The following is a 27,202-nucleotide window of genomic DNA, read 5'->3' on the forward strand; positions in this document are numbered from 1 at the left end:
CAATGAATTGTCTAGTGACGTCAGGAGTAACGAGGATAGGAGCGGACGTAAAACATTCTTTTAGAAGATCAAAAGCTCCCTGGGCGGAACCGGACCACTTAAAACACGTCTTGACAGAAGTAAGAGCTGTGAGAGGGGCAGCAACTTGACCGAAATTACGAATGAAACGCCGATAAAAATTAGCGAAACCAAGAAAGCGCTGCAACTCGACACGTGACCTTGGAACGGGCCACTCACTGACAGCTTGGACCTTAGCGGAATCCATCTGAATGCCTTCAGCGGAAATAACGGAACCGAGAAAAGTAACGGAGGAGACATGAAAAGAGCACTTCTCAGCCTTCACGTAGAGACAATTCTCTAAAAGGCGCTGGAGAACACGTCGAACGTGCTGAACATGAATCTCGAGTGACGGTGAAAAAATCAGGATATCGTCAAGGTAGACAAAAACAAAGATGTTCAGCATGTCTCTCAGAACATCATTAACTAATGCCTGAAAAACAGCTGGAGCATTGGCGAGACCAAACGGCAGAACCCGGTACTCAAAATGCCCTAACGGAGTGTTAAACGCCGTTTTCCACTCGTCCCCCTCTCTGATGCGCACGAGATGGTAAGCGTTACGAAGGTTCAACTTAGTAAAGCACCTGGCTCCCTGCAGAATCTCGAAGGCTGATGACATAAGGGGAAGCGGATAACGATTCTTAACCGTTATGTCATTCAGCCCTCGATAATCCACGCAGGGGCGCAGAGTACCGTCCTTCTTCTTAACAAAAAAAAACCCCGCCCCGGCCGGAGAGGAAGAAGGCACTATGGTACCGGCGTCAAGAGACACAGACAAATAATCCTCGAGAGCCTTACGTTCGGGAGCCGACAGAGAGTATAGTCTACCCCGAGGAGGAGTGGTCCCCGGAAGGAGATCAATACTACAATCATACGACCGGTGAGGAGGAAGGGAGTTGGCTCGGGACCGACTGAAGACCGTGCGCAGATCATGATATTCCTCCGGCACTCCTGTCAAATCGCCAGGTTCCTCCTGAGAAGTGGGGACAGAAGAAATGGGAGGGATGGCAGACATTAAACACTTCACATGACAAGAAACGTTCCAGGATAGGATAGAATTACTAGACCAATTAATAGAAGGATTATGACATACTAGCCAGGGATGACCCAAAACAACAGGTGTAAAAGGTGAACGAAAAATCAAAAAAGAAATAGTCTCACTGTGGTTACCAGATACTGTGAGGGTTAAAGGTAGTGTCTCAAATCTGATACTGGGAAGATGACTACCATCTAAGGCGAACATGGGCGTAGGCTTGTCTAACTGTCTGAAAGGAATGTCATGTTTCCGAGCCCATGCTTCGTCCATGAAACAACCCTCAGCCCCAGAGTCTATCAAGGCACTGCATGTAGCACCCGAACCGGTCCAGCGTAGATGGACCGACATAGTAGTACAGGATCTAGATGGAGAGACCTGAGTAGTAGCGCTCACCAGTAGCCCTCCGCTTACTGATGAGCTCTGGCTTTTACTGGACATGAATTGACAAAATGTCCATCAAATCCGCAATAGAGGCACAGGCGGTTGGTGATCCTCCGTTCCCTCTCCTTAGTCGAGATGCGAATACCTCCCAGCTGCATGGGCTCAGTCTCTGAGCCAGAGGAGGGAGATGGTTGCGATGCGGAGCAGGGAAACACCGTTGACGCGAGCTCTCTTCCACGAGCTTGGTGACGAAGATCTACCCGTCGTTCTATGCGGATGGCGAGAGCAATCAAAGAGTCCACACTGGAAGGAACCTCCCGGGAGAGAATCTCATCTTTGACCACTGCGTGGAGTCCCTCCAGAAAACGAGCGAGCAGCGCCGGCTCGTTCCAGTCACTAGAGGCAGCAAGAGTGCGAAACTCTATAGAGTAATCCGTTATGGATCGATCACCTTGGCATAGGGAAGCCAGGGCCCTAGAAGCCTCCCTACCAAAAACTGAACGGTCAAAAACCCGAATCATCTCCTCTTTAAAGTTCTGGTAATTGTTTGAACAATCAGCCCTTGCCTCCCAGATAGCTGTGCCCCACTCTCGAGCCCGGCCAGTAAGGAGTGAAATGACGTAAGCAACCCGAGCTCTCTCTCTAGAGTATGTGTTGGGTTGGAGAGAGAACACAATATCACACTGGGTGAGAAAGGAGCGGCACTCCTTGGGCTGCCCGGAGTAGCAAGGTGGGTTATTAACCCTAGGTTCCGGAGGCTCGGCAGACCAGGAAGTAACAGGTGGCACGAGACGAAGACTCTGGAACTGTCCAGAGAGGTCGGAAACCTGAGCGGCCAGGTTCTCCATGGCATGACGAGCAGCAGACAATTCCTGCTCGTGTCTGCCGAGCATGGCTCCTTGGATCTCGACGGCAGTGTTACGAGCGTCTGTAGTCGCTGGGTCCATTCTTTGGTCGGATCCTTCTGTTATGCAGGTGAATGAGGACCCAAAAGCGACTTGGCGAAAACAGAGTCTTTAATCCAGTTTAAGAAAATAGCAATACTCCTAGACAAATCGGAGTGGTAAATAAAGCATAAAAACAATTTCACTCGTAATCACGAGAACTGACTGGAGACTCGATAATAAACTGCAGGTTGCCTCGGGAAGGCACTTGACCGTAGCAGACTCAGACACCTGCTCACCACGCAGCATCTGAGGGAAACACGACACGACAGGGCGATACAAAGACACAGCACGGTGAACAATAGACAAGGATCCGACAGGACAGAAACGGAAAACAAGGGGAGAAATAGGGACTCTAATCAGGGGAAAAGATAGGGAACAGGTGTGGGAAGACCAAATGATTGATTAGGGGAATAGGAACAGCTGGGAGCAGGAACGGAACGATAGAGAGAAGAGAGAGAGGAAGGGAGAGAGAAAAAGGGGAACGAACCTAAAAAGACCAGCAGGGGGAAAACGAACAGAAGGAAAAGCAAAATGACAAGATAATATAAGACAAAACATGACAATGCTAGGTAAAAGCTCCGCCTTATCTCAGTTCACTGGTCACGATGGCAACACCCATCCGTAGCACACGCTCCAGCAGGTGTATCTCACTGATCATCCCTAAAGCCAACACCTCATTTGGCCGCCTTTCGTTCCAGTACTCTGCTGCCTGTGACTGGAACGAATTGCAAAAATCGCTGAAGTTGGAGACTTTTATCTCCCTCACCAACTTCAAACATCAGCTATCTGAGCAGCTAACCAATCGCTGCAGCTGTACATAGTCTATTGGTAAATAGCCCATCCATTTTCACCTACCTCATCCCCATACTATTTTTATTTATTTAATTTTCTGTTCTTTTGCACACCAATATCTCTACCTGTACATGACCATCTGATCATTTATCACTCCAGTGTTAATCTGCAAAATTGTAATTATTCGCCTACCTCCTCATGCCTTTTGCACACATTGTATATAGACTCCCCTTTTTTCTACTGTGTTATTGACTTGTTAATTGTTTACTCCATGTGTAACTCTGTGTTGTATGTTCACACTGCTATGCTTTATCTTGGCCAGGTCGCAGTTGCAAATGAGAACTTGTTCTCAACTAGCTTACCTGGTTAAATAAAGGTGAAATAAAAAATAAAAAATAAAAGAATTTCAGCTCACTGGTCACCATAGCAGCACCCAATCATAGCACGTGCTCCAGCAGGTATATTTCACTGGTCACCCCCATAGCCAATTCCTCATTTGGTCGCCTTTCCTTCCAGTTCTCTGCTGCCAATGATTGGAATGAATTGCAAAAATCACTGAAGCTGGAGACTCATATCTCCCTCACTAACTTTAAGCACCAGCTGTCAGAGCAGCTCACAGATCACTGCACCTGTACATAGCCCATCCAACTACCTCATCCCCATACTGTTATACATGTTTTTCTCCTTTGCACCCCAGTATCTCTACTTGCACATTCATCTTCTGCACATCTATCACTCCAGTGTTTAATTGCTAAATTGTATTTATTTCGCCACTATGGCCTCTTTATTGCCTTACCTCCCTTATCTTACCTCATCTGCACACACTGTATATATACTTTTTTTTATATTGTGTTATTAACTATGTTTAGTTTATTCCATGTGTAACTGTGTTGTTGTTTGTCGCACTGCTTTGCATTATCTTGGCCAGGTCGCAGTTGTAAATGAGAACTTGTTCTCAACTAGCCTACCTGGTTAAATAAAGGTGAAATAAATTCAATAAACAGTCGAAAAGCAGCATAATAATAATAGCAGTAACTACTGAGGGGCAGGCAACGTCTTACGTCACAGAAAGGGATTCAAAAACTTGCCCTGCTCACAGACGTCACCAAAGGAAAAACTGAGCAAGAGCGAACAACTGCGCTTCGGATGACACCCTAGCTGGAAAGCAAGGATCGACATTATAAAGCACCGAAAACTAAAACAACCGCAGGGCAGACATATCTCACTGTGCCATTTGGAGATGCTCGCAGTGCATGCATAAAAACAAGAATGAAGCGCAAAAGCGAAAAAAGGCGACCTGAGTCGATGAAAAAGCGCCGTGCAGCCCAGAGAGAGGAGGCGGAGCTAAAGTCAGATATTCACATTAGTGTATCAGGTAAGAAATTGCGGATGAACCCTTCGTAGATTACATTGAGCGAATTTGGAACATAGACCGTAGGCTACGCTGGCCTTGCAGTGTCTGAATGCAGATTGTATGATGTTGCTGACTATTAGACCTACCATTGATTTCCCTGCAGCTTTTTATCTAAAATGGCGACACCATCGGTTCCTAATCATAAGCTATAGTATTGACTGTGCTACATATTATGTGTTGTCAGCTTTTTGATTGCATGTCAGCTACCTCAATTTATGCATGTTCATACTATTAGGAACGTCAGTTAAGAACAGAGTCTTATTTACAATGACGGCCAAACCCGGAGGACGCTGGGCCAATTGTGCGCCGCCCTATGGGACAATCACGACCGGTTGTGATACTGCCTGGATTCGAACCAGGTTGTCTGTAGTGACACCTTTAGCACGGAGATGCAGTTTCTTAGACTGCTGCGCCACAGACCATGTGCATCACAGAATGAAGAATTCCTGTTTACCTCCAAAAAGAGGATAGACTACAATACATGCATTTTGCCTGATTCAAAAGGCTGATCATGTGGCTGTTTTTATAAGCCAAATCACACTAAAGGAAATGGTCTCACTTGTTATTTTTCAATGAGAATGGGCGAGCTTTTTGCACACAAACAATGGGTGTACGGTAGGCTATTTGTCGGGTTACATCATAATGCATATTAGGCCTGCATGATAGGCTAGCCTACAGCCGTGTATAACCAACCAAACATTGTCGTTTTGTAATAACTTGGTAAGAAAATGTTTGTAATCAATTCAAACCTTACCGGTTTTTCCAACTATCCCTCACTTGAGGACTACAATGGAAGTGTTCCGTCAAAGTAGAAGATGCATTTCTATTGGCCGTGCGAATCTATTCTCCTAGCAACGGCTTGGGCATCGTTCCAATTAGAATCTCGAATGTCTTCCCAGGGATCATTTTTAAAATGAGGGGATTCGATTACTATAGCCCGGGCACCCGATACGCATGTTTTTAACAGGGTGAAAGTTGATTGCATTCGTTTTGGAACGGGGCAACCACCCGGGCGTACGCCAGGTGCCCCGTTCAAAGTCCACGGCGAAGTCAGCTCAAAACAAAGGGGACGTTATTAAGCACGATAAGTAATGAGTAGGATTCTGTGTTTTCACATGCAAACGTGATTGTTTTTGATAAAAACGTATTATCTGCATTAGTTCTAGTTCGACAATTCAAAGATATGAGCTATTTGATGGAAACGGGATGTATGTTTCTGGACGGTTCATCATGTTGCATTGTTAACAACATGAACGAGTGGCTCAGATTACTGTTCGATTTGAGAAGGGCGCTCCTGCCTCAGTGCATTTGCCGTTTACGTCACGGGCCGTGGTAGGGTGCCCCGTGGTTCAACATAATCGAATCCTCCCAGTCCTTCGTTCATTGAAGTAGAATGATTGGCATGCCAACCCTGCAACAGTGTAGCGTTCACCGTTTCTTTGAACCAATAACGTTGCGCGAGAGCATTACATTGTTGCAGTGGGTGGTGCTTATGATTTTATTTCAAAACTATTTTTGAGCAGAGTACGTAGCCTGTCTATGCGGCCTGTTATTTTTCGTCACTAAGCAAGTTGAGGCTTAATTTGTCATATTTTTTTCAACGGAGACAGACACATTTATAGACCTTGCCCAGCGACTCATTATGCTACTTTAGAAATATATTTGCTGCACTTTCTTTTAGTATTTGAGTGGTAGAAAATACCATATTTTGCTGTTCGCTTCTGTGTGGCGTTTTAGTTTCATGGGATAAAGAAAAAATATTTTCTTTAATGAGTGTGTAGGCCATTGTGCTGGACTGTATGTCAGACGTTTTCGTTATTATTTAGGCGCGTTTATAGTAAGACCGCAGTGAAAACACTGACTTGCAACTAATTCAACTTGACTTGTAACTAATTGTTGGCTAAAGTCGCTATCAGAATGACCGAGGACAATGTCACGAAAAGTATTGAAATCATTAAAGGTAAGTGCTGTTCTGAAAGCAAACCATACCTTATCTACTGTAAACTGTTGCACTATTGATATCCGTCGGTCGAAACATTTCCGGGGGAAAGGAAATTCAAATTCAAACTGGCATGTGCCATTTGTTTTGCCCGCAGAGTGCGGCACAATTAACAAGCATTAATTTGTAGCTAACGGTTCTTTGCATGTTTGTTTGACTGTCCATAATCAAATCAAATCCATGATGAAACTCAAACAGAATATAATGCAAAATAGTTCTCTAGATCACTGAACGCCCCCTCCCCAAGACCACGACTGTGTGCCAAAAAAGCTTTTAAAACCCCCTTCTACTTTTCAGATCAACTGTATTTCGCAGTACTGCAGCAGAAGATAAAAAGCACAGCTGACAGACATTGCTTCTGCATAGATGATGAGCTGTCATATGAAAAGTAAGTGCTTTTGTATTACAGGACATTCATAGGTCATATGAGTGATTCCTCATGAAACCAAGTGTGTAGTCATTTCTCCAAACATTTGCCAAACGTTTTGTTTTGCCACAGAAACTAGCATTTCTATTGGAAAGGTTCGGTAAACAGGCCGGACCTACCCAAATCTGGCTAATAGAAACAATCGTTTTGGTTGCAGAACTGAACATTTTGCAACTGTTTGGAGTAATGATTATACATACCCCTGGGAAACCCAGCCCTGGTTGGATTTGAGATGACTCATGAATTGGAGCCCTGCCAAGTCACTATAGCTGCCACGGCCACAAAGTCATGAAATCAGCGTTTAAATCTTAACCACACTGCTAAGCCTAATCTTAAATTAAGACCAAAAAGCATATTTGTGGTTTCATACATTTTTACAATATAGACAATTTTGACTTTGCAGCTTAACATATATTTAACATTTGTATGTAAAAGCATAATTGAGAAATTATAAATAAATGTTGGTATTTTTGGCCTTACCCAGGCCTCCTGTGTATGACTCCATAATGTTTCATTTGTAGGTGCTACAATCAAAAATATGTAATATGAAGCCTTACCACTTGCTCTTTAATATGAGCAGTATTCATATTGTTATAAAAAAAAACTGTGTGTCTTGAGAGGAGCTGAGGATATGTTTATTGTGGAGGTGTGTCTGCGAGCGTATATGATATACTTTTACATTTGAGAAAATACATGTTTACATACAGTGTATGTATAGAAGAAAAAGAAACGCACATCTATTTAGGCGAGGTGCTGGCTAGTGGAGCAGAAAACTTAAGAGAGCCGCACACTCTAAGAGCTCAGATGCAAAAATGTAATTACCAATGTTTCGACAGCCAAACTGTCTTCATCAGGGTATAATCACAAACACTGCGGGATGACTCGTTTATATAGTGTCTGTAATCATGGCCAAGAGTGGCCTAATATCTTTGGTTAATTCTCAAATATTAAAATGGCATACAAAGAACAGCATACAAACAACAAATGGATAGCATACGATCATAGATTCATTTTAGACTACACAGGCTTACAAACAATTACACTGGCAAAGTCACAATAATCACAAGAATGGCTTCAGATCAAAGTCTACTTTGAGACCGAAGGGAGTAAGGGTCTTTAAGTTAAAGATCCAGACAGCCTCTCGTTTTAACAATAAATTATCAAGGTCACCCCCTCTCCTAGGGAGGGTGACATGTTCGATGCCAATATAACGCAGAGACGAAATCGAGTGGCCTGCCTTCAAAAAGTGGGCTGCAACTGGGCAAGTCAAGTTTTTGCACCTAATGGTGCTACGATGCTCTGAGATACATACTTTTAATTTGCGCTTTGTTTTACCCACATATTTTTTTACCACAAGGACAAGTTATAAGATAAATACCTGCCTTAGTGGAGCATGTAATAACACCTTTTGATTGTGATCGATTTCCCTGTTTGTGGGTGTTTGAAGGATCTACATTTATATATATTTGACCACATCTGTAAGTCTATGCAGTCTGTGTGGGAACTGAACAAACAACCCTAATGTTGAACCCACAATTTTGGTCAACAATGCTCCCTCTCTCTTTGACCAACCTGGTCGAGGCAGTTGAGCAAGTCGCAGAGGCAGGCCCACTGCAGAGCGGGCTTGGGGTAGAAGGAGTGGAAGCAGGAGGTAAAGGTGTTGTGGCACTCCTGCAGCACGGCCTCCAGCAGGGTGAGGGGCTGGAAGAGGTAGCCCTGAGGGTCGTTGTCCAGATTGGTCAGGCAGTTGTCCATGCCCTCCGAGAGGATCTTCTTGAGCAGGCTACGGGTGTTGCCGACCCACTCCACCAGCTTGCTGGACTCTTCCACCACCGCCTTGGCGCTGGCTGGAGAGGAAGAGGGAAGAACAGTAATAGGACAGAGGACTGGGGGTTTAGCCAGGGACCATATGATGCCGTTACATTCAGTTGACAATTCAGAAACTTTACCTAACACTAGAACCGCTGGGACTTGAGGGACCCCCCTTAAAATTAATGAGCAGTCATTCTGATTTCATGTATGCTATCGCAAAAATAATTTGGTTGTGTTTATGAAGGCCTTTGGAAACAGAATTGTATTTTCAATAACAGAATAGCATTTTTAATTAATTATATTGTAAGCTACATGTAAAAGCGAAAAAAACAAATTCAAATGTTCAATCAATTTTATTCATGGCGTGCCACTGTTATAACTATGAAACAGAAAGCTTGTGTTTTGGAACACAGTAACAGCTTATTTTTAGAACGACAAAATAAAAAAATACCCCAACCACCAAGATACACAGTCAAGACATGTTTTCAAATTATGAAAACATCAGTAGCCTTATAAGTGCCAAGTGGCCTTAATAAATAGTCAAACACAGCACAAAAGCAAATCACATTTTATTGGTCACATACACATATTTAGCACATGTTATTCCAGGTGTAGCGAAATGCTTGTGTTCCTAGCTCCAACAGTGCGGTAATATCAAACAATTCACAACAATACAATGGAAGAAATATAAATATTAGGACAAGCAATGTCGGAGTGGCATTGATAAAAATACAGTAGAATAGGAAACACTATATACATGAGATGAGTAAAGCAGAATGTAAACATTATTAAAGTGAATATAACAATTAATGAAGTAGTAATCTGATGCACCATGGAAAAAAAAATATTTAACAAGTTACCGTTTTCCAAATTAACTCTTAAAGATATAGAGATCTCTTACATCAGTCAATTCATTAATTCTTATTTACATTCAGTCTCACTCTGAATGTCGCAAAACTTTTGGATATCTGCACGAACCCTAGCATAAATGATGAATCAGCGATTATACAAATTGGCTTAATTATTTATTTACTAACTAAATAATCACACATAATTACATTCACACAAACAGGATAACTTACACTTTGATTACTACACAATGCAATAAAAAGTCCCTAGTGGACTAAGCCGATATGACGGCTTGGTAGACAATGGAAAGGGTTGAGGACAGATAAAGAGCTGGAAAGACAGAGTGGGAGAGACAGAGAGTGGGCTTATTGTACATACAGTTGAAGTGTAAGTCGCTCTGGATAAGAGCGTCTGCTAAATGACTTAAATGTAAATGTAATAAGTGCCATTGCATTGAGCACAGCCATTACACTTGTCATTTCTATCCAGTAGGGGTGCAAATAGACGTTGTTCAGGAATATCTTGGGGTGGTAAATCAGAGTGTACCAATTGGTCTCTGAGATTTCTGCCCCGCGAGAATACGACCAAGGGAAGGTCCGAAAACACATTACCGAGACTATCATCGGATTTTAGAACGTGCCAATGTTTGTGAACGATTCCCTTAATTTGTTCAGAACACTTTGAATAGCGGGTAGTTAGAACTCAAGAATGCGTCTTTTTGCGAGACTGACCTTGAAAAAGGTAATGTCTCATTTTGTTTTGAATATTAATCTGATCATTTTTGTAGCCCCTCTCCTTCAACTTTCTTTGCGTCTCAGCCATATTTCTGTCGAAATCTGATTGTTTTTTGCAAATTCTTTTGATTCGACGAATTGGCTGTAGGGCAAACTATTTTTCAAGGGAAGTGGGTGACAATTATCAGCTCTCAACAAACTGTTACGATCAGTAGGTTTCCTGTAAAGATCAGTGTATAGAACATTATCTTCACAGAAGATCAATAAAACTGATTTGACGTGTATCAGATTGCATAGTAAATCTCAAATGATCAGAACAGGAGTTAAGAAAAGCATAGAATGCCTGGAGCTGTTTTGCATCATGTGCTATCTGATATACAGTACCAGTCAAGTTTGGACACACCTACTCATTCAAGGGTATTTTTTAAACTTTTTTTCTCTAAATTGTAGAATAGTGAAAACATCAAAACTATGAAATAACACATATGGAATCATGTAGTAACCAAAAAAGTGTTAAATCAAAATACATTTGAGATTCTTCAAAGTAGCCACCCTTTGCCTTGATGACAGCTTTGCACACCCTGCATCTTCTTCAATTTAAGAATGATGGAGGCCAATATGTTATTGGGGACCTTTTAATGCTGCAGAATTGTTTTGGTACCCATCCCCAAATCTGTGCCTCGACACAATCCTGTCTCGGAGCTTTAGTCTCATGGCTTGGTTTTTGCTCTGACATGCACTTGTGAACAGTGGGACCTTATATAGTGTGGCAGACCAGCGGGTTGGGTCAAAACGTTTAGACAGATCAGACACGGACAGAGTATGATTAGCTCAGTTTCCAAAGGTGTTTATTGAAATAATAGTCCAAAAGAGTAGGTCTTCCCAAGAGACCCTCTCTGGGATACCGTCTTGCTGTCACCTGTGGAGATCAAAAGCTGAACTCCCTCCTGTGACCGTCCCCAACTATACGGGAGTCCTTTCCTCCCCCAGTCTCTCCTCTGTGTGTGTCCCTTCTTGCAGCTTTATGGGACTTGTACGGCTGGTGAGCAATCAGCCCTTGATTACTCACCAATCCTCAATCAGCCCCAATTAGTCCTGGCCGGAGAGCCCATCGAGACCTGGTACGTACAGCAGATGGAGCCATCGCCTCGTGATGTGTGTTCTGTCTGTCACCAGGCCTCGACGCGTCTCCCCCTGGTGGCTGACCTGCTGTACGCCACAATAGATAGGTGTGGGCTGTCGTGTCTTTGCTATGCCGGATTAAGTGATACGACATGTTATTCTGTAAAATAATTTCTCTGTAATTAATATTACCTGATTGAACTAATCATGTAAATGTGATTAACTAGAAAGTCTGGGCATCACAAAATAATGTTTATAGAGCTGTTATCTTGCTGAATAAACTCTTAAAGACCTGGTAATCTTTTACATGAATAGCGGTCCATTCTTAATCTTCACCTTATTTATTATTCATGAACCCTGGCTAACAAGTTGAATCAGCAATAGAAAATTTGGTTTAATTATTAATTCACTAAATACCTAAACAATTACACATACACAGGATGGGTCATACATTGATTACTAATTATGTTATAAAAGAAAACATCCCTAGCGGACAGAACATATATGCTGGTTACACAAAGAAAGGTGTTGGGTTTTGAATGAAAGTGCGGGAAGACTGAGGAACAAAGGAATTTGGTCTCTGATCGGACCTTGTAAAGCTATGCTATCGGTAATACAGAATCTTATGCATTCTAAATAACAGCCCATTTGGAAAAGGAAAATGCAAGGAATATTTACTCTGAGCTGTGCTTCAATAGGTTGGTCGTAGATGGAAGGCAGTGTTGCTCAACAGAGATCTTCCTGTCCTCTGAAGAATGTATGGTAGAATAGATGCGTTGTAGTAACGTCTTGTGTTTGGTAGAAGAGATACTTTGTCCGTCTCTTCCTAGCCCACGTTTACAGCTGCTGATGCTCACTCAACTGCTAGGAGGTATCACTTCTTTAGTGAATAAGAGTTCAAAGTTCATACCAAGTTGCCATACTTTAAGCTTCCTCTGAAGTTGGCTTAGTTCTGTAGTTTGATATTAGCCCTTTTAACGTATGGACCGTCGTCCTCGGGAACACAAATGTTACATTTTCGTAAAGGGCTTATATAGTAGTGGAGAGAAGGGCGTGTTTCATAGTTTACAACCAATGTGTAACGGCGTTCGTCTGTTGAAGGAGAGTCGGACCAAAATGCAGCCTGGTGGTTACTCATGTTCTTTAATGTAGAATAGCGATACATGAAATAACTTAGAAATATACAAAACAACAAACGGAACGTGAAAACCTATACAGCCTGTCTGGTGAACACTAACACGGAGACAGGAACAATCACCCACGAAATACACAGTGAAACCCAGGCTACCTAAATATGGTTCCCAATCAGAGACAACGAGAATCACCTGACTGATTGAGAACCGCCTCAGGCAGCCAAGCCTATGCTAGACACACCCCTAATCAGCCACAATCCCAATGCCTACAACAAAAAAAAAACAATACGACAACACAATAAACCCATGTCACAGCCTGGCCTGAACAAATAATTAAAGAAAACACAAAATACTAAGACCAAGGCGTGACAGAACCCCCCCCCAAGGTGCGGACTCCCAGACGCACCTCAAAACCATAGGGAGGGTTCGGGTGGGCGTCTGTCCATGGTGGCGGCTCGGGACGTGGACCCCACTCCATTAATGTCATAGTTCCTCCCCCTTGCGTCCTGGGATAATCCACCCTCGCCGCCGACCATGGCCTAATAGTCCTCACCCAGAACCCCACTGGACTGAGGGGCAGCCCGGGACTGAGGGGCAGCCCGGGACTGAGGGGCAGCCCGGGACTGAGGGGCAGCCCGGGACTGAGGGGAAGCCCAGTACTGAGAGGAAGCCCAGTACTGAGATGAAGCTCAGGCAGATAGTAGGCTCCGGTAGATCCTGGCTGGCTGGCGGATCTGGAAGATTCTGGTTGACTGGCAGATCTGGAAGAATCTGGTTGACTGGCAGATCTGGAAGATCATGGCTGACTGCGGATCTAGCTGCTCTGGCTGCTCCATGCCGACTGACAGCTCTGGCTGCTCCATGCAGACTGGCAGCTCTGGCTGCTCCATGCAGATTGACAGCTCTGGCTGCTCCATGCAGATTGACAGCTCAGGCTGCTCCATGCAGACTGACAGCTCTGGCTGCTCCATGCAGACTGGCAGCTCTGGCTGCTCCATGCAGACTGGCAGCTCTGTGCAGACTGACAGCTCTGGCTGCTCTATGCAGACTGGCAGCTCTGGCTGCTCCATGCAACATGGCTGCGATGAACAGGCAGGAGGATCCGGCAGCGCAGTAGAAGAGAAAGGCTCTGGCTGCGCTAAACAGGTGGGAGACTCCAGCAGCGCTGTAGAGGAGGAAGGCTCTGGCTGCGCTGAACAGGCGGGAGGCTCTGGCAGCGCAGGAGAGGAGAAAGCCTCTGGCTGCGCTGAACAGGCGGGAGGCTCCGACAGCGCTAGAGGGAAGGAATGCTCTGGCTGTGCTGAACAGGCGAGGCGCACTGAAGGCGTGGTGCTGGAACTGGTGGTACTGGATCGAGGACACGCACAGGAAGCCTGGTGCGGGGAGCTGCCACCGGAGGACTGGTGTGTGAAGGTGGCACAGGATGGACTGGACCGTGAAGGTGTACTGGAGAGCCTGAGAGCAGGGCTGGAACAGGACGTGCAAGGCTAGGTAGGTACACAGGAGGCCTAGTGTGTGAGGCTGGCACAATTTTCACCAGCCGACTAACACGCACCTCAGGACGAGTATGGAGCGCTGACCCAGGTGCCGTCAAATCCCCGACACACTCCGTCGGACGAATCTTGTACCTAAAGCACTAAGCTAGCAACTCCCTCATTACTCTCTCCTCCACTTTCCCCATTAACTCCTTCACAGTCTCTGCTTCGCTCACCTCTAACACCGGCTCTGGTTCTGGTCTCCTCCTTGGCTCCTCACGATTTACAAGGAGAGTTGGCTCAGGTCTATCTCCTGACTCTGCCACTCTCTCCCTGAGCCCCCCTCCCCCAATACATTTTTGGGGCTGACTCACAGGCTTTCTTCTGCGCCATCGTGATTGTCTCTCCAACTCCATTCTCCTATACCCCTCCTCGCACTGCTCCAGTGAATCCCAGGCGGGCTCCGGCACACTCTCTGGGTCGACCGCCCACCTGTCTATTTCCTCCCAAGTAGTGTAGTCCCTAAATCTTTGCTCCTGCTGCCGCTGTTGCTTCTCCTGCGGCTCCTGCTTGTTAACACGCCGCTCGGTCCGGGTGTGGTGGGTGATTCTGTAACGGCGTTCATCTGTTGAAGGAGAGTCGGACCAAAATACAGCGTGGTGGTTACTCATGTTCTTTAATGTAGAATAGCGATACATGAAATAACTTATAAATATACAAAACAACGAACGGAACGTGAAAGGCTGTATAGGTTGTCTGGTGAACACTAACACGGAGACAGGAACAATCACCCACGAAATACACAGTGAAACCCAGGCTACCTAAATACGGTTCCCAATCAGAGACAACGAGAATCACCTGACTCTGATTGAGAACCGCCTCAGGCAGCCAAGCCTATACTAGACACACCCCTAATCAGCCACAATCCCAATGCCTACAAAAAAAAAACAATACGACAACACAATAAACCCATGTCACACCCTGGCCTGAACAAATAATTAAAGAAAACACAAAATACTAAGACCAAGGCGTGACACAATGTCTGTTACGTGGGCAGGGCCACTGAGTTGAGCCTAGTTCACTTATGAAAACCAATTATCTCATTTAGAAACTAAAATTACATTTAATCTTTTCACATATTCATATAATCTTTTCATATTTAAACTTTCCATGTGAATCTGATAACTTGAATGTGTAGACTTTCCAAGATACAGTTTATGTCATCCTATCATCAGTAATAATGTCTCAGATGACAACTGATCTGATATCATATTCTTTAAGTACCAATACATATTTTGAACTGGTTGGATTACCGAAATATGGTTCTGGTCCCCACCCTTTTGATGTTTTCAGACTCTCTATGTTAACAAAGGGCTTTCTTTCCAAGAGTAACTCTGTAGAGTAGAGAGAGAGAGGAAAGGGGGGTGGGTGTTTATGGGGGTTATAAACCTGACCAACAGGCCAACTTCATGACAGTGCCCTTCCAAATCATGTCCAATCAATTGAATTTACCACAGGTGAACTCAAATGAAGTTGTAGAAACATCTCAAGGATGATCAATGGAAACAGGATGCACCTGAGCTCAATTTTGAGTCCCTTAGCAAAAGGTCTGAATACTTATGTAAATAAGGTATTTATGTTTTTTATTTGTAATAAATGTGCAAAAACTTCTAAACCTGTTCACTTTGTCATTATGGGGTATTGTGTGGAGATTGAGGGACAAAAAAATATTTTATACATTTTAGAATAAGGTTGTAACGTAACAAAATGCGGAAAAATTCAAGGCGTCTGAATACTTTCTGAATGCACTGTAAGTGTTGAACATTAATGAATAGCAGATGTGGATGTCCAAGTATGAATGTTCATCAGCAAAGAGGATAGTTCACACACAGTGTAACATATGTCTCCACCCATTAGGTCTTCATCAGAGGCATAGGCCTGTTTAGGAGAGCTGATTTATTGATTGACCTGTAATGTTCTGAACAGTCTAAAGAAACTTCGCTTTAACAGTCAAACCTGCCTGTGCCTTGTTCTCTCTTCTCCAGCTTCTATGCAGACTTTGGCCCGCTCAACCTGGCCATGTTTTATCGCTTCTGTTGCAAGCTCACTAAAAAGCTCAAGGTAAAGGAACTCTGTAACCTTACACATACACACACACACACGCACTGACAGAGGACTTAGTCAATTGATAGTCAACTGTTCTCTCAGCCTAACCAAACAGAAGTTATGTCACACTAGTCAGAAATGGGTAATGTTTGTAGATTATTGAAGAGAATGTTGGCAGGGTTTTAGAACTCATGATTTGTAGAGGGGGGGGGGTGAAAATTGGGGTGGGTCCTCTTCAGACAGACAACTCTCCCAACAAATCTCGAGGCAGACATGCCAGAATGTCGGGATTCAAAACCAAAGTTTGCAGGCAAAACCTTTTGCAGTGGATTTAGTGAAGGTAGTTGATTCAAACTAGCCACTTGCGAAATGCACTCATTAAAAAATAACCTCTGTGATCTCCGTCTTGCTAGCTACTATTTAGTATTTTATTCAAGCGAAAAAGGTCGTGACGCAGTTCCTTTATGCCAAACTGAAGTTCTATTGTTAAACCGGAATATTATAACCTTTTGGGAGGAAACTCGGGATGTCTAAAGAGACTAAGAGCATTGAGTTCAGAGATCTCCTAATCCAGTCCTGGACAACTTAATGACAGTCTGGCTTATAGCAGGCCTAGGCCTATTGGTGTAAGACAATCTCATATGGAAAAGTTGTGACAAAAGAAAAACTTTTAGATTTATTACTGTTCTGTATGTTGTCAACTGTCGTAGTCAGGGATCAGGATTGTTTTGTGTAGTGATGTGCAGTATGAGCGTCAGGTAGCCTAGTAGTTAAAAGCGTTGGGCCAGTAACCAAAAGGTTGCTGGTTCAAATCCCCGAGCTGAATAGGTGAAAAATCTCTGTGCCCTTGAGCAAGGCACTTAGATGCACTATGCAGAAATCACTCTGCCATTTCCTGGTCACTAAAATTCTAATAGGTTGCCTCATTTCAGTTTGTGACAAAACAAGCAAGTATAGTATAGAGAATCATTGTACAGTCTAAACTGCTGTGAAATATATTGTTCAGAGCGGGAAAATATTATACTTCCAGCTGTTTGAAGCTGGTGTACATAACTGAAAGTAAAAGATGCAAAAAAGAAACGTAAGAACGGAACATAAAATAGCGCACATACAGATCTACCGCTTCGTAGACTTGTTTTCATTGAGAATAACAGATCTATAACACACATTTCTATGTGAATTTGGTCGGGTCACCCAAAAAGTTACATATTGCAACTGTAAATCACTCTAGATCAGCGTGTCTGCAAAATTACTTACATGTAATTGGCTAATTGTTATTTTGTTGTCGTCTGGAGCAGTCATGCACACTAGCAAAGAAGAAGATAGTCTTCTACACCTGTGGAGATCAAAAGAAACAAGCCAACGCTGCTTATCTCATTGGTTCATATGCAGTAAGTATTTCTCACTCAGCAGAGACGTCATACTGATTGATAGCACTGAACCAGTGATTGATTGTGTGTTAACGGGTAATAAAAGTGCTTGTGAATCTTCATTATAATGTTGCTGCTGTTCTCTGTTAGTCGGTCCTCCGTAATGCTGGCCTATGTTTGTTTGAAGGTGATGCATCTTCAGAAGACGCCAGAGGAAGCCTACAGTCTACTGGTGTCCAGGAACTCTACCTACTTACCCTTCAGGTAAACAAACACACAAATACATGCATACATATACAAACACAGAACTTCTAGAGAGAGAAACTCCTCAAGAGCACACATAAGAAAGTAGTGCCAATCGCAATTGATCAACGTTGCACTGTTAAGCTTTTATGACCCTGTATTTATTTGGTCCTTATAAATGTGGTATGAATGCTTTATGCAGATGGATTTGAATTGTTTCTAAATGTAATTGTTTTGTCTGTTTTGAACAGAGATGCCTCTTTTGGAACCTGCATGTACAATCTGAACATTCTAGACTGCCTGTGCGCCATATACAAGGTACAACGCTTCAGTCAGTCCGATGTTAGTCTAACAAGTTCATTTGCAGCTGCACATTTTATGAAATGTAACACATTTTGCATAGTGTTCCATGCTCCAAATGAAATGTACTCCCATAAAATGTATCTCCAGGCTCTGCAATTTGGCTGGCTTGATTTCTCCCAGTTTGATGTGGAGGAATACGAACATTACGAGGTAAGTTTATCGCTATCGTACTTCAGAATGCAACTTGGGTAAACACAAAGGATTCGTAATTGTCTGTCTGTGTCTCTTTGTTGCAGAGAGCAGAAAATGGAGATTTCAACTGGATAGTTCCTGGAAAATTCCTAGCGTTCAGCGGTCCTCATCCAAAAAGCAAAATGGAGAACGGTAGGTTGAAACCCTCCAGATTAGCTTTCTTCAATCTGAGCTGTAAGGACATGTTTGCATTTTTTATGTTTTAATACCAATGTGGAACACGCTGCCACATTGATCTTTTCCCCTCTAAGAATGACTGGCAAATTAACTCCCTTACACTGTGTAGCCTATACTTGCAAAGTGGACATCGAAAACATGAAACATTTCAGTCACAGAACTTTATAAAAATGAATGATCATTTTACAGGCGTACACTTCCCCCCTACATGCCGTGTACAAATATATGTGACTCCAGGTGTGCAGAAGTAAAACAATTTCTACAAAAACATTTTGTTCTCTCCAGGTTACCCTCTTCATGCCCCCGAGGCCTACTTTCCTTACTTCAGGAAACACAATATCACAACCATCGTCCGTCTCAACAAGAAGATGTATGACGCCAAGCGTTTCACCGACATGGGCTTCGAGCACCACGACCTCTTCTTCGTGGACGGGAGCACGCCAAACGACTCCATCGTCAGGATGTTCCTCAACATCTGTGAGAACGCAGACGGAGCTATTGCTGTTCACTGCAAAGGTACATTTACTTCATTACATTCACGCTCCAGTCCTAATGAATGGGAAAGATTGGCAGCGTCACTCTGATCAAACACTACATATCCCACGGATCCTAATGTTTTTCAGCTGGTCTGGGTCGAACAGGCACCCTGATAGGCTGCTACATGATGAAGCACTACCGCCTGACTGCGGCTGAGGCCATCGCCTGGATGCGGATCTGCCGCCCCGGATCAGTCATCGGACCACAACAAAACTTTGTGGAAGAGTATGTGTCTGGTTTTCTCTAGATTCAATCCATTGTTGTGAAGGTTTTTTGCTGTATAGATCAGTGGTCACCAGCTGTAGTCCTGGAGAGCCACAGGCAGACAAGCTCCAACCCAGCACTAAGGCACCCAATTCAACTCAAGTGTTTCAGTTCTGGGACATCTTGGATTGAGTTGAGTATCAATTGTTGAATCAGTATCAAAGATGTTTTGTAGGGGGTTGTGCAACTTGAATGCTGTTTTCCCGTTGTGCTGCAGTAAGCAGAGCAGTCTGTGGTCAGAGGGCGACGTGTTCCGGGAGAAAATGAACGAGCAGGAAAACGGCAAGCTGGCTGTCACCAGGATCCTGTCGGGGGTTGATGACATCACCATCAATGGCAGCAACAAGAACAAGATGTCCAAGAAAGAAGAGGCGGAACTGGTAAGAGTTTTGGAAATCCTGTCTGGTTACTTTGATGTCAAGAAATTGAATAAGTCGCTCTGGATAAGAGCGTCTGCTAAATGACTTAAATGTAAATGTAAACCTTAATGTCAAGAAAGGCGGGAGAGAACAGTGAGTTAATGGATTCCTCTGTCTGTGTACCTCGTTTTCTTACATCTCCCTCAGTATAATGACGATGAGGAGATGAATGGCATCACGCAGGGTGATAAACTGCGAGCCCTGAAAAGCAAGAGACAGGCCAGAGCATCCACAGGCTCCCTATCGTAAGTATCCCATCTACCTTCAACTCCCATCATGCATCACACTGACTTGTTTCGGGATACTGAAATAAGTGAACCCCAAATTCCCTGCATTTGGTTGAATTATTGAATTGATTAAATGGGTTTATTTTGTCCTTAAAGTTCATAGAATTGTAATTAGGGGAGGGGGGTAGGAACAGGCTTTGTAGTCATGTTATCCAAGTCATTCATTGTATTGATGTTCAGAGAAAGTTGAGGTTTCATTAGGATTCTAACTTGAGATTATTTGGTATTGTAGTTTCCTTTTTTGATGTCATTTCATGCACCTCCATTCATTCTTGGGTGGCAAGGATTTGATTTTAGCCGAATGATAGTTGGCCCATTACCATTACATTACTGTACTATGGGTTGTAATACAGGTTTTGGGTTGATATAACAGTCCACTTGTTGTTCTGTTGGTGCCATGCATTTGGTCTTGTAGTCATCATGGTTTATTTTTCATTGTCTGCCTCAAAACCATATAATAGCTGCAACTCATGATTCTAACACTGATTGACTATTGTTGATGATGAGAAAGTAGCTATGTAGAATGACTGAAAGTAGTGTCTTACAAGCCCATATGGGCTGGGCACATGGCACTATTTAAATGAGCGCCAGATTTACTATTTTAATGGGCGTCATGTTCCACTGAGAATCCAAATTCGAATGTTGTGGAAAATGTTGGTGCCCACATGGAGGACAGTTTGTCGACCTCTGTGAACACCTACGGCTGTGGGTTTTGTTATCCCGTGGCAGGCAGGCGGTAGTATACTGCTGGAGCCTCTTAGGCACCGTGTGGCCAGAATGCTGTCTGGATTGTCTGCCTTTCAAAATGTAGCAGAGAGAGCAAGACAGAGAGGGGGGAAAAAAACTGAGAGAAAAACTGAGAGAGGAAGTGAGGTTTTGTATCATGCAGGTAAGTGCATGTCACTTCTTGTCTGACTAGCTTCTTCTTCCTGTATAAATGGTCGCCATGCCAATGGATGTATGGCTTTTGGGTGACTGCGGTACGATATGGTGTCCTGTGGGTGGATAATGTGATGAATGATTTTGGTCACCTGCTCGGGCACGTGCTGCTTTGATATGCACAGGCTAGCAAGGGTGAGAACTGGGAATCTCCAGGAGACAGGGATTCCGAGGTCTACTCATACTATTGATTGAGACAGCTGCTCAACAGAATGTGGTTTCTCCATCGTCACGGATACAGTGATATGCTCTGAGATTGGCCATTCATGGAACCCCAAACCTTGCCCTACTATTATTTAACTCCAGCATAGTCTAGCTACCATTTAGTTTTTCTCTGTGAAAGGGACTTTAAATGGATAATGCAACATTGACTGTGGGCACGTGTGATCTATTTTTACCTCCTATGCATGACACACAAAAAAGCATGATTTAACCTTTTGAACATGCATGGCCTCTGTATTGTACCTAATATGTTATAAGTGTTGGGCCAGGTTGAATGTAATTGGCTGTTCTTTTTCCATTGTGTTAGTAACTGGGTCAGTGCCTTCCCACTGTCCGAGCCTTGCTTCTTCCTGCCTAAAAATCCTCTTCTCTACTGAACCAAACCAACATTTGTCTTGCAAGAATCCCTCATTGACTCTTGTCGTAGTAAGGGTCCAATCACCATAGGCCACTTTCATCAGCGTATTGTATTCATGTCTTGAGAATGATATTACTAATTATTTTCATGAAAGTCTCCGTTTCTTTCCGCCAGTATCTTTCACGGGCACAGTTTATGTTCTAGATTCCAGAGTGTATCCTGCACATGACTGTCAAATGCACTTGGTGTTCGCTGTGAGAACACTCCTCGAGACGACATTTGGGCTTCTGGACTAAGAGGTGTATAAGCCCAGTTATTTTTATGTGATGTATTTACACAGTCAAACACACGTTGTGTGAAGCTTTTCTTCTGTTGTCCAGGCCTAGGGAGGTGCCTTTGTTCTTGCACCGTGTCCTTGATTGCCTTCTCCATTGAAGTCCGTCTTTTAGAGTAAACTGGAAGCAAGCTTTGGTGTTTCCTTACTGATTCTCAATGTTGAACCATACTTAGGGCTATAACTGCGTAAACACCGGAGGTGGTAGACTCTGAAATGTGCCACTAGACCACCATTTGGGGAAACCGTTTTAGCATGCTGTGGAAAACAAGTTGTGTAAAATCAATGCAAGAACTTGTGGAGGTGGTGAGACTTGAATTGGTGAACTTAGCAGGTACCTTTTCTGCTATGGTGAAAATACTTTACTTTTTATTTTATTTTGTAGCCTGAGTGCCTAACTGTTTCAGCATTTAATAATGTCACTTTGCTGCCTTGTCAAGCAAGATCACAACCAGTTGGCTGAAGTGGAAAGGGTCTGGCGCTCAGGCTAGTGGATATGTACAGTAGGACTCAGGACGGGGCGTTGCTGTTGGGTAAGCCTGACCCAGTTCCAATGGAAAAAAGAACGAGTGAGATTCTCTCCTCTGGATGTCTCTCTGTCTATGCTTCTTTCTGTCATGTTTTTGTTTCTGTTCTGTTTGGATGTTTTCCCCCTCCTCCTTTTAGATGGTTGGTAGCCATGCTGCTCTCGTCCCTGTGTAGCCTTGCCCTGTGGTGGATTGTGTATGGCTTCCCTTCTTCCATCCTGCATTTCTGTATAGACGGGTTAGGATTTCACTGAGCTCTCCTGTCCGCCCGTCCCCCAAAACTCTTCCCCCTTCCGGAGTCTAACTGAGAATGCTGTAAGTGTGCCCCCTCATCTTAATAACCCCCTCAAGAGTTTATGTGCCGGGGTCCCCCCTCCTGTCCACCATCCTCACCTTTCTTTACACTTCTAAATATCCTTCAGAGTTCTGGCACAGGTTTTGTCACAAACTGGTTGCAACTGAATTTTTATTTTGCAAATGAGGAGAGTAGGGATCACGTTTCTGTGACGTGTTACTTAGCCTTTGTCAGTCTTGGAGAGTTTTGGAAATGCCTTTTTTTGCTTTTTAACTTCAAGCACTGCCAGTAATAACCACGTCCTGCTTATATATTTCATTCCTTGAATCTCTGTTTTGGAATAATTTTACCAGTAGCTGCATATCAGCAAAGCCAATGCAAATCACTCCCACCCCAACAATATTGATCCAATTCCTAATTTAAGTGCTACAACCAGCTTATATTTGACCTCTGGCAAGCCTCCAGCACCTGAATAACCAACAAAGTGCTTCTTTTGCCTCACATTCAACTTTGCATCAAACTCTGAGCCAGGAGAAAATGTAATGCTCAACATCTTAGAATGTTCTGGATTATTCTGCGGCTGCTGCCTGTTTGCTCTCTCTCTCTCTCTCTCTCTCTCTCTCTCTCTCTCTCTCTCTCTCTCTCTCTGTCTCTGCATCTCCAAGCTGTGTGGTCTCAATCTCCTCCTGTCTGTCTTTCTCCCTCCCTTGCTGTTGATGTTGAAATATGGTGTGTGTTTGTGTGTTTACAGACAAGAAGAAAAAAACATCCACAGCAGGTCATCGCAGTCTTTAAGGTACTTAAACGCTTCCTGATTGAGAACTCAACTAGACCGATTGTCCGGCTGCTTGTTCACTTGCTGTCGGCGTGGTGTGTTAAAGGGACCCCCCGCCGTTGGCAACTGAAGGCCGTCATGTTCGCCCGTTTCTGCGTGTAGCATCGGTTTACAAATTACGGCACTCTGTTCAGAGAGGCTAAATACTCCCGGCCGGCAGGCGCTTGACAATCCTACCAGTCTGTCCGTTCTCTAAGTATGTGATCTCACTCTGCTCCAGGATTCTCCTTCAGTCCAGTGGGCAGACCTGTAAAGCTGTGGTGAACCCCTCCCATCTCCCTGATGCCTCCGAGAAAAGGAAGAGAACCAGAACCTCACTGCCTGCCAATAGTGTGGGGGGCAGGTTAGTGTCAATGTCTCCAATAAGCCGTGCTATTGAATTCCAACTAGTACTTTCATCGACAGCAGTGCAATATTAATGTGAAAGTCTGTATACGGTGTGGGTAACTCAAGTTAGGATTTGTCAGAGGTAATGCTGATCTAGTTTGCTCTCTTTCTCATATTTGTTAGCTGAATATTCTGTCAAATGTTTGAAGGTTATATATACTCAGTCATACAGAAAATAGTTACTTCTGTGAAGTAAACTGGACAGAATGAGCCTTTGCCATACATGGTTTATGATGACTCGATGAACCCCTTCCCTCCTCTGCCAGCTCCCTGTGCCACTCCAGACTAGCCAGGTCTCTAGACAGCATGCATGTAGTGACCAGTGACAGAGAGCCAGTGTGCGTGAGCCCAGTTGTTGCCGTAGAGACACGGTCAACCTGCCCAACCTAAACATGCTGCAGGCCCCTCGGAAGGCAAGCCCCTCCTCAACCCTTTCTCTGGGCTCAACCTCACTCTCTCCTACTCTGCGGGTCCCCCACACACCAAGGGTCTGCTTAACTTTACATTTCATATGAGCAAACGCCTTCTATATCTGTTTGTACTCTAGGCTTCCGACACTCCGGCTCAAACACTTGAACAGTCTCTCCAGCTCTTTACACTCCCTATGGATTTTTGCACGTCCTGCTGGAATGGATGATTCAGGAGTATGACTGGCTATCGTTTCTCTGGGCTTTTACTGCTCACACTGTGTCTCCTTGCTTTCAGACCCCGACAACCTTTTGTCGGCTGTTGGTGATTCTGCTGAGAAGTCATTGGGGAATCAATCATATAACCCTTTCATTTACCTTTCACCCGTTTTTACTTTTTCATTTTCACTCCTAACAGACGCACTGTGTCCAGAAGACGGAGAACTCGATGCTCTTTACAATCAATGCGCTTAACGAGACTATGGTATCCGTTTCCCTTTTCTATCCCTTTTGTATGGCTCATTGCTCTGCTATGCTGTTGTGTGTCTCCAGACAACCTGCACTCTTAATTGCCCACATCTCTAAGTCCTTTATAAGATTAGAATAGACCGACTGCATGCATAGTAAAGTCTTGCATATTGTGTTTTTGTAACCCCTCTTTAGGGTCTTTAATGAATAGAAGACATTGTAGTATTGTTGCGGTGTATTATCTGAATGTCCCATTTCTCTCTGCCTGGGTGTAATTGTGTGCTTTTTGTCCCTTCAGTCACTCCATACCAAAAGCTAGAGCTCCTCTACTGCGCTGAGCCTGGGGTCCCGGAATTCTAAGAGTGGACTCCTGTAGAAGTCTACCCTACAGCTCCTAAAAATTTAGATTTTGTTTTCATTTCTTAATGAATATTTTTATCTTGAACCAGTCCAGTCGATTTTTGATAAAGGGATGATGTTCGATGAGGAAATGATGCATCTGATTGTGAATGGGAAGAACGAGTTATCAGATATGATTAAGATGTAAACCATGTTTGGTTGGTTTGGAATTAATTTGCCAATTCTTTTTATCAAAAGGCACTTATTTTATTGTATATTTCACTGTTTATCGTGGAAGAAAATGTAAAAAAGGTTGTGTGCATCTTAAAATGAAACCCTGTTCTCTATACATTAGTCCTGGCCATAAGTAATGGGAATAGAGTTCCATTTCACACATTTGTTGCCTGCTTGTTTACATACTAGTAGAAGGTTGCCATAGCAATCCAGGCTGATCCTGAACCATCAGACTGTCAATCTGCTTTTTGGTGAAGGTCCTCGAGAGGTAGGCACCGTCCACTTTTCTTAACCTGTTGTATGATCTAGATCAGGTCATGTCCAGCTGTTTGGAAGTTGAGGTGTTTTGTAGATGAAATCATTTGTGAAAAGCTCATGTCGGCCCTCTTGAACATGCACCATGTCTACTCTAGGGGGTAATCTCTTTGGGGAGCATCTTTCAGAATGTTATAGACAGAAATGTAATGCACCGAAGTAATACAATGCCACCCTCTTTAAAAAAAATAATGAATGGTTTGTCCAGAGTTGTAAATCCTCATTTCGCTTGTTGTATTTCACTTGGCTCCATTCAATCCGTAGCGCGGGAAGTTCAACGTTCCCGATTGATTGAAATTGAATGGCAATGTTCCCGCGTTAGCAAACACTGCATTCACGGTAAACTCTGCATATGTCCGTTCAATCAGAAATGATCTTTACATTTCTAGCGCTTCAGCGACGCAGACTGAATAGCACCCTTAATATGCTCCAGCTTTCTTTCATTCTCCAGTGAAGCTTCCAGTCGGTTGTCTTTTTTTGTTGAGCTGCTGTACTTAAACTGTAAATAAGTCAACATTTTGATATACTGAAAAATGTATTTGTACTTTGTAAATATTTTTGTACTTGTTATGATCAACCATGCTATCAATTGTAATCAGTCTTACATACAAAATGGTCCTAAAGGGGCCTCATCTCATTCATAATTATCGTGCATTATATATCTGCTCGGAGCACATGGAGTATACCAGATTTATAAAATTAAATGCCACCAATTGTACTGACCATTGTCTTTGATCATTTTTAGTGACATCCTGCTCATGTGCTACCACAGCAGCCAAATGAATTTTCAGTTTATGGACACCCCTCGCAAGCACCATTCACTATTCACCATTTTCAAGCTTTATACTTTTAATCTTGTATACTTTGTGCTACATTAGGGCCACTGAGAACAGTAGCTTGATGGTGATTGATGACCACAGGATAGTCAATTATTCATGTTCATAGTGTGTGCTGTGGTGAATTATCTGAATGTTCAGTCTGCAGCTGTGTATCTTCGAACTCACCACTGGGGGACATATAATGTAGAAAACCGCTAACTAACTGGTTAGACTAAGTGTGTGAAGGACAAGAGACCAACATCAGTGGTGTGCAGTAGATCACCTGCAGGGTGTCATCGAACGGTGGCGATTTAACATGTTGAATCAGAACATTACTGCCAATATTCTGAGGATGTGCATCCACTGTGCAAGGCCTGTGTTAGTGTTGGTCTGTTGTGTCCTTCAGAAGAACAAAGACAAGACAAGCCATCTGCAACAGTACATCTATTGTCACAGGACTTATTGAACATTGCCTTCAGTGCTTCCATAGGAACATAAGGCAGGAGGAGAAATAACACCCAAATGTGTTAGAATATATATATTTTTAAATGTAAGTGCAACCCATTTCACCAGGAGCCAAATGCAAAC

The 27,202-nt window shown here is 43.5% G+C and overlaps 1 protein-coding gene across 12 annotated transcripts; it reads left to right on the forward strand.

Moving 5' to 3' along the window:
* Window positions 1-4,313: 4,313 nt before the first annotated feature.
* On the forward strand, window positions 4,314-26,514 carry LOC124034089 (dual specificity protein phosphatase CDC14A-like). 12 transcript variants are annotated; one of them, XR_006838515.1, is made up of 16 exons: window positions 4,314-4,588; window positions 6,924-7,014; window positions 16,224-16,299; window positions 17,583-17,675; window positions 17,842-17,918; window positions 18,149-18,215; window positions 18,348-18,410; window positions 18,497-18,584; window positions 18,915-19,145; window positions 19,253-19,391; window positions 19,648-19,810; window positions 19,997-20,094; window positions 23,563-23,607; window positions 23,867-23,989; window positions 24,300-24,924; window positions 25,207-26,514. XR_006838515.1 is itself a non-coding variant. In XM_046346819.1 (16 exons), the coding sequence occupies exons 1-15, from the start codon at window positions 4,483-4,485 to the stop codon at window positions 24,421-24,423; spliced, it is 1,584 nt and encodes a 527-aa protein (XP_046202775.1). In that variant the 5' UTR covers window positions 4,314-4,482; the 3' UTR covers window positions 24,424-24,446; window positions 25,207-26,514. The 12 variants fall into 12 exon arrangements, 9 of the variants coding, with proteins under 9 accessions (XP_046202775.1, XP_046202777.1, XP_046202776.1 ...); XR_006838516.1 differs by having other exon boundaries at window positions 24,300-24,521; XM_046346819.1 differs by having other exon boundaries at window positions 24,300-24,446.
* Window positions 26,515-27,202: the final 688 nt, after the last annotated feature.

This window comes from Oncorhynchus gorbuscha, linkage group LG04, assembly GCF_021184085.1.
Source record: "Oncorhynchus gorbuscha isolate QuinsamMale2020 ecotype Even-year linkage group LG04, OgorEven_v1.0, whole genome shotgun sequence".
Classification (NCBI taxonomy): Eukaryota; Metazoa; Chordata; class Actinopteri; order Salmoniformes; family Salmonidae; genus Oncorhynchus; species Oncorhynchus gorbuscha.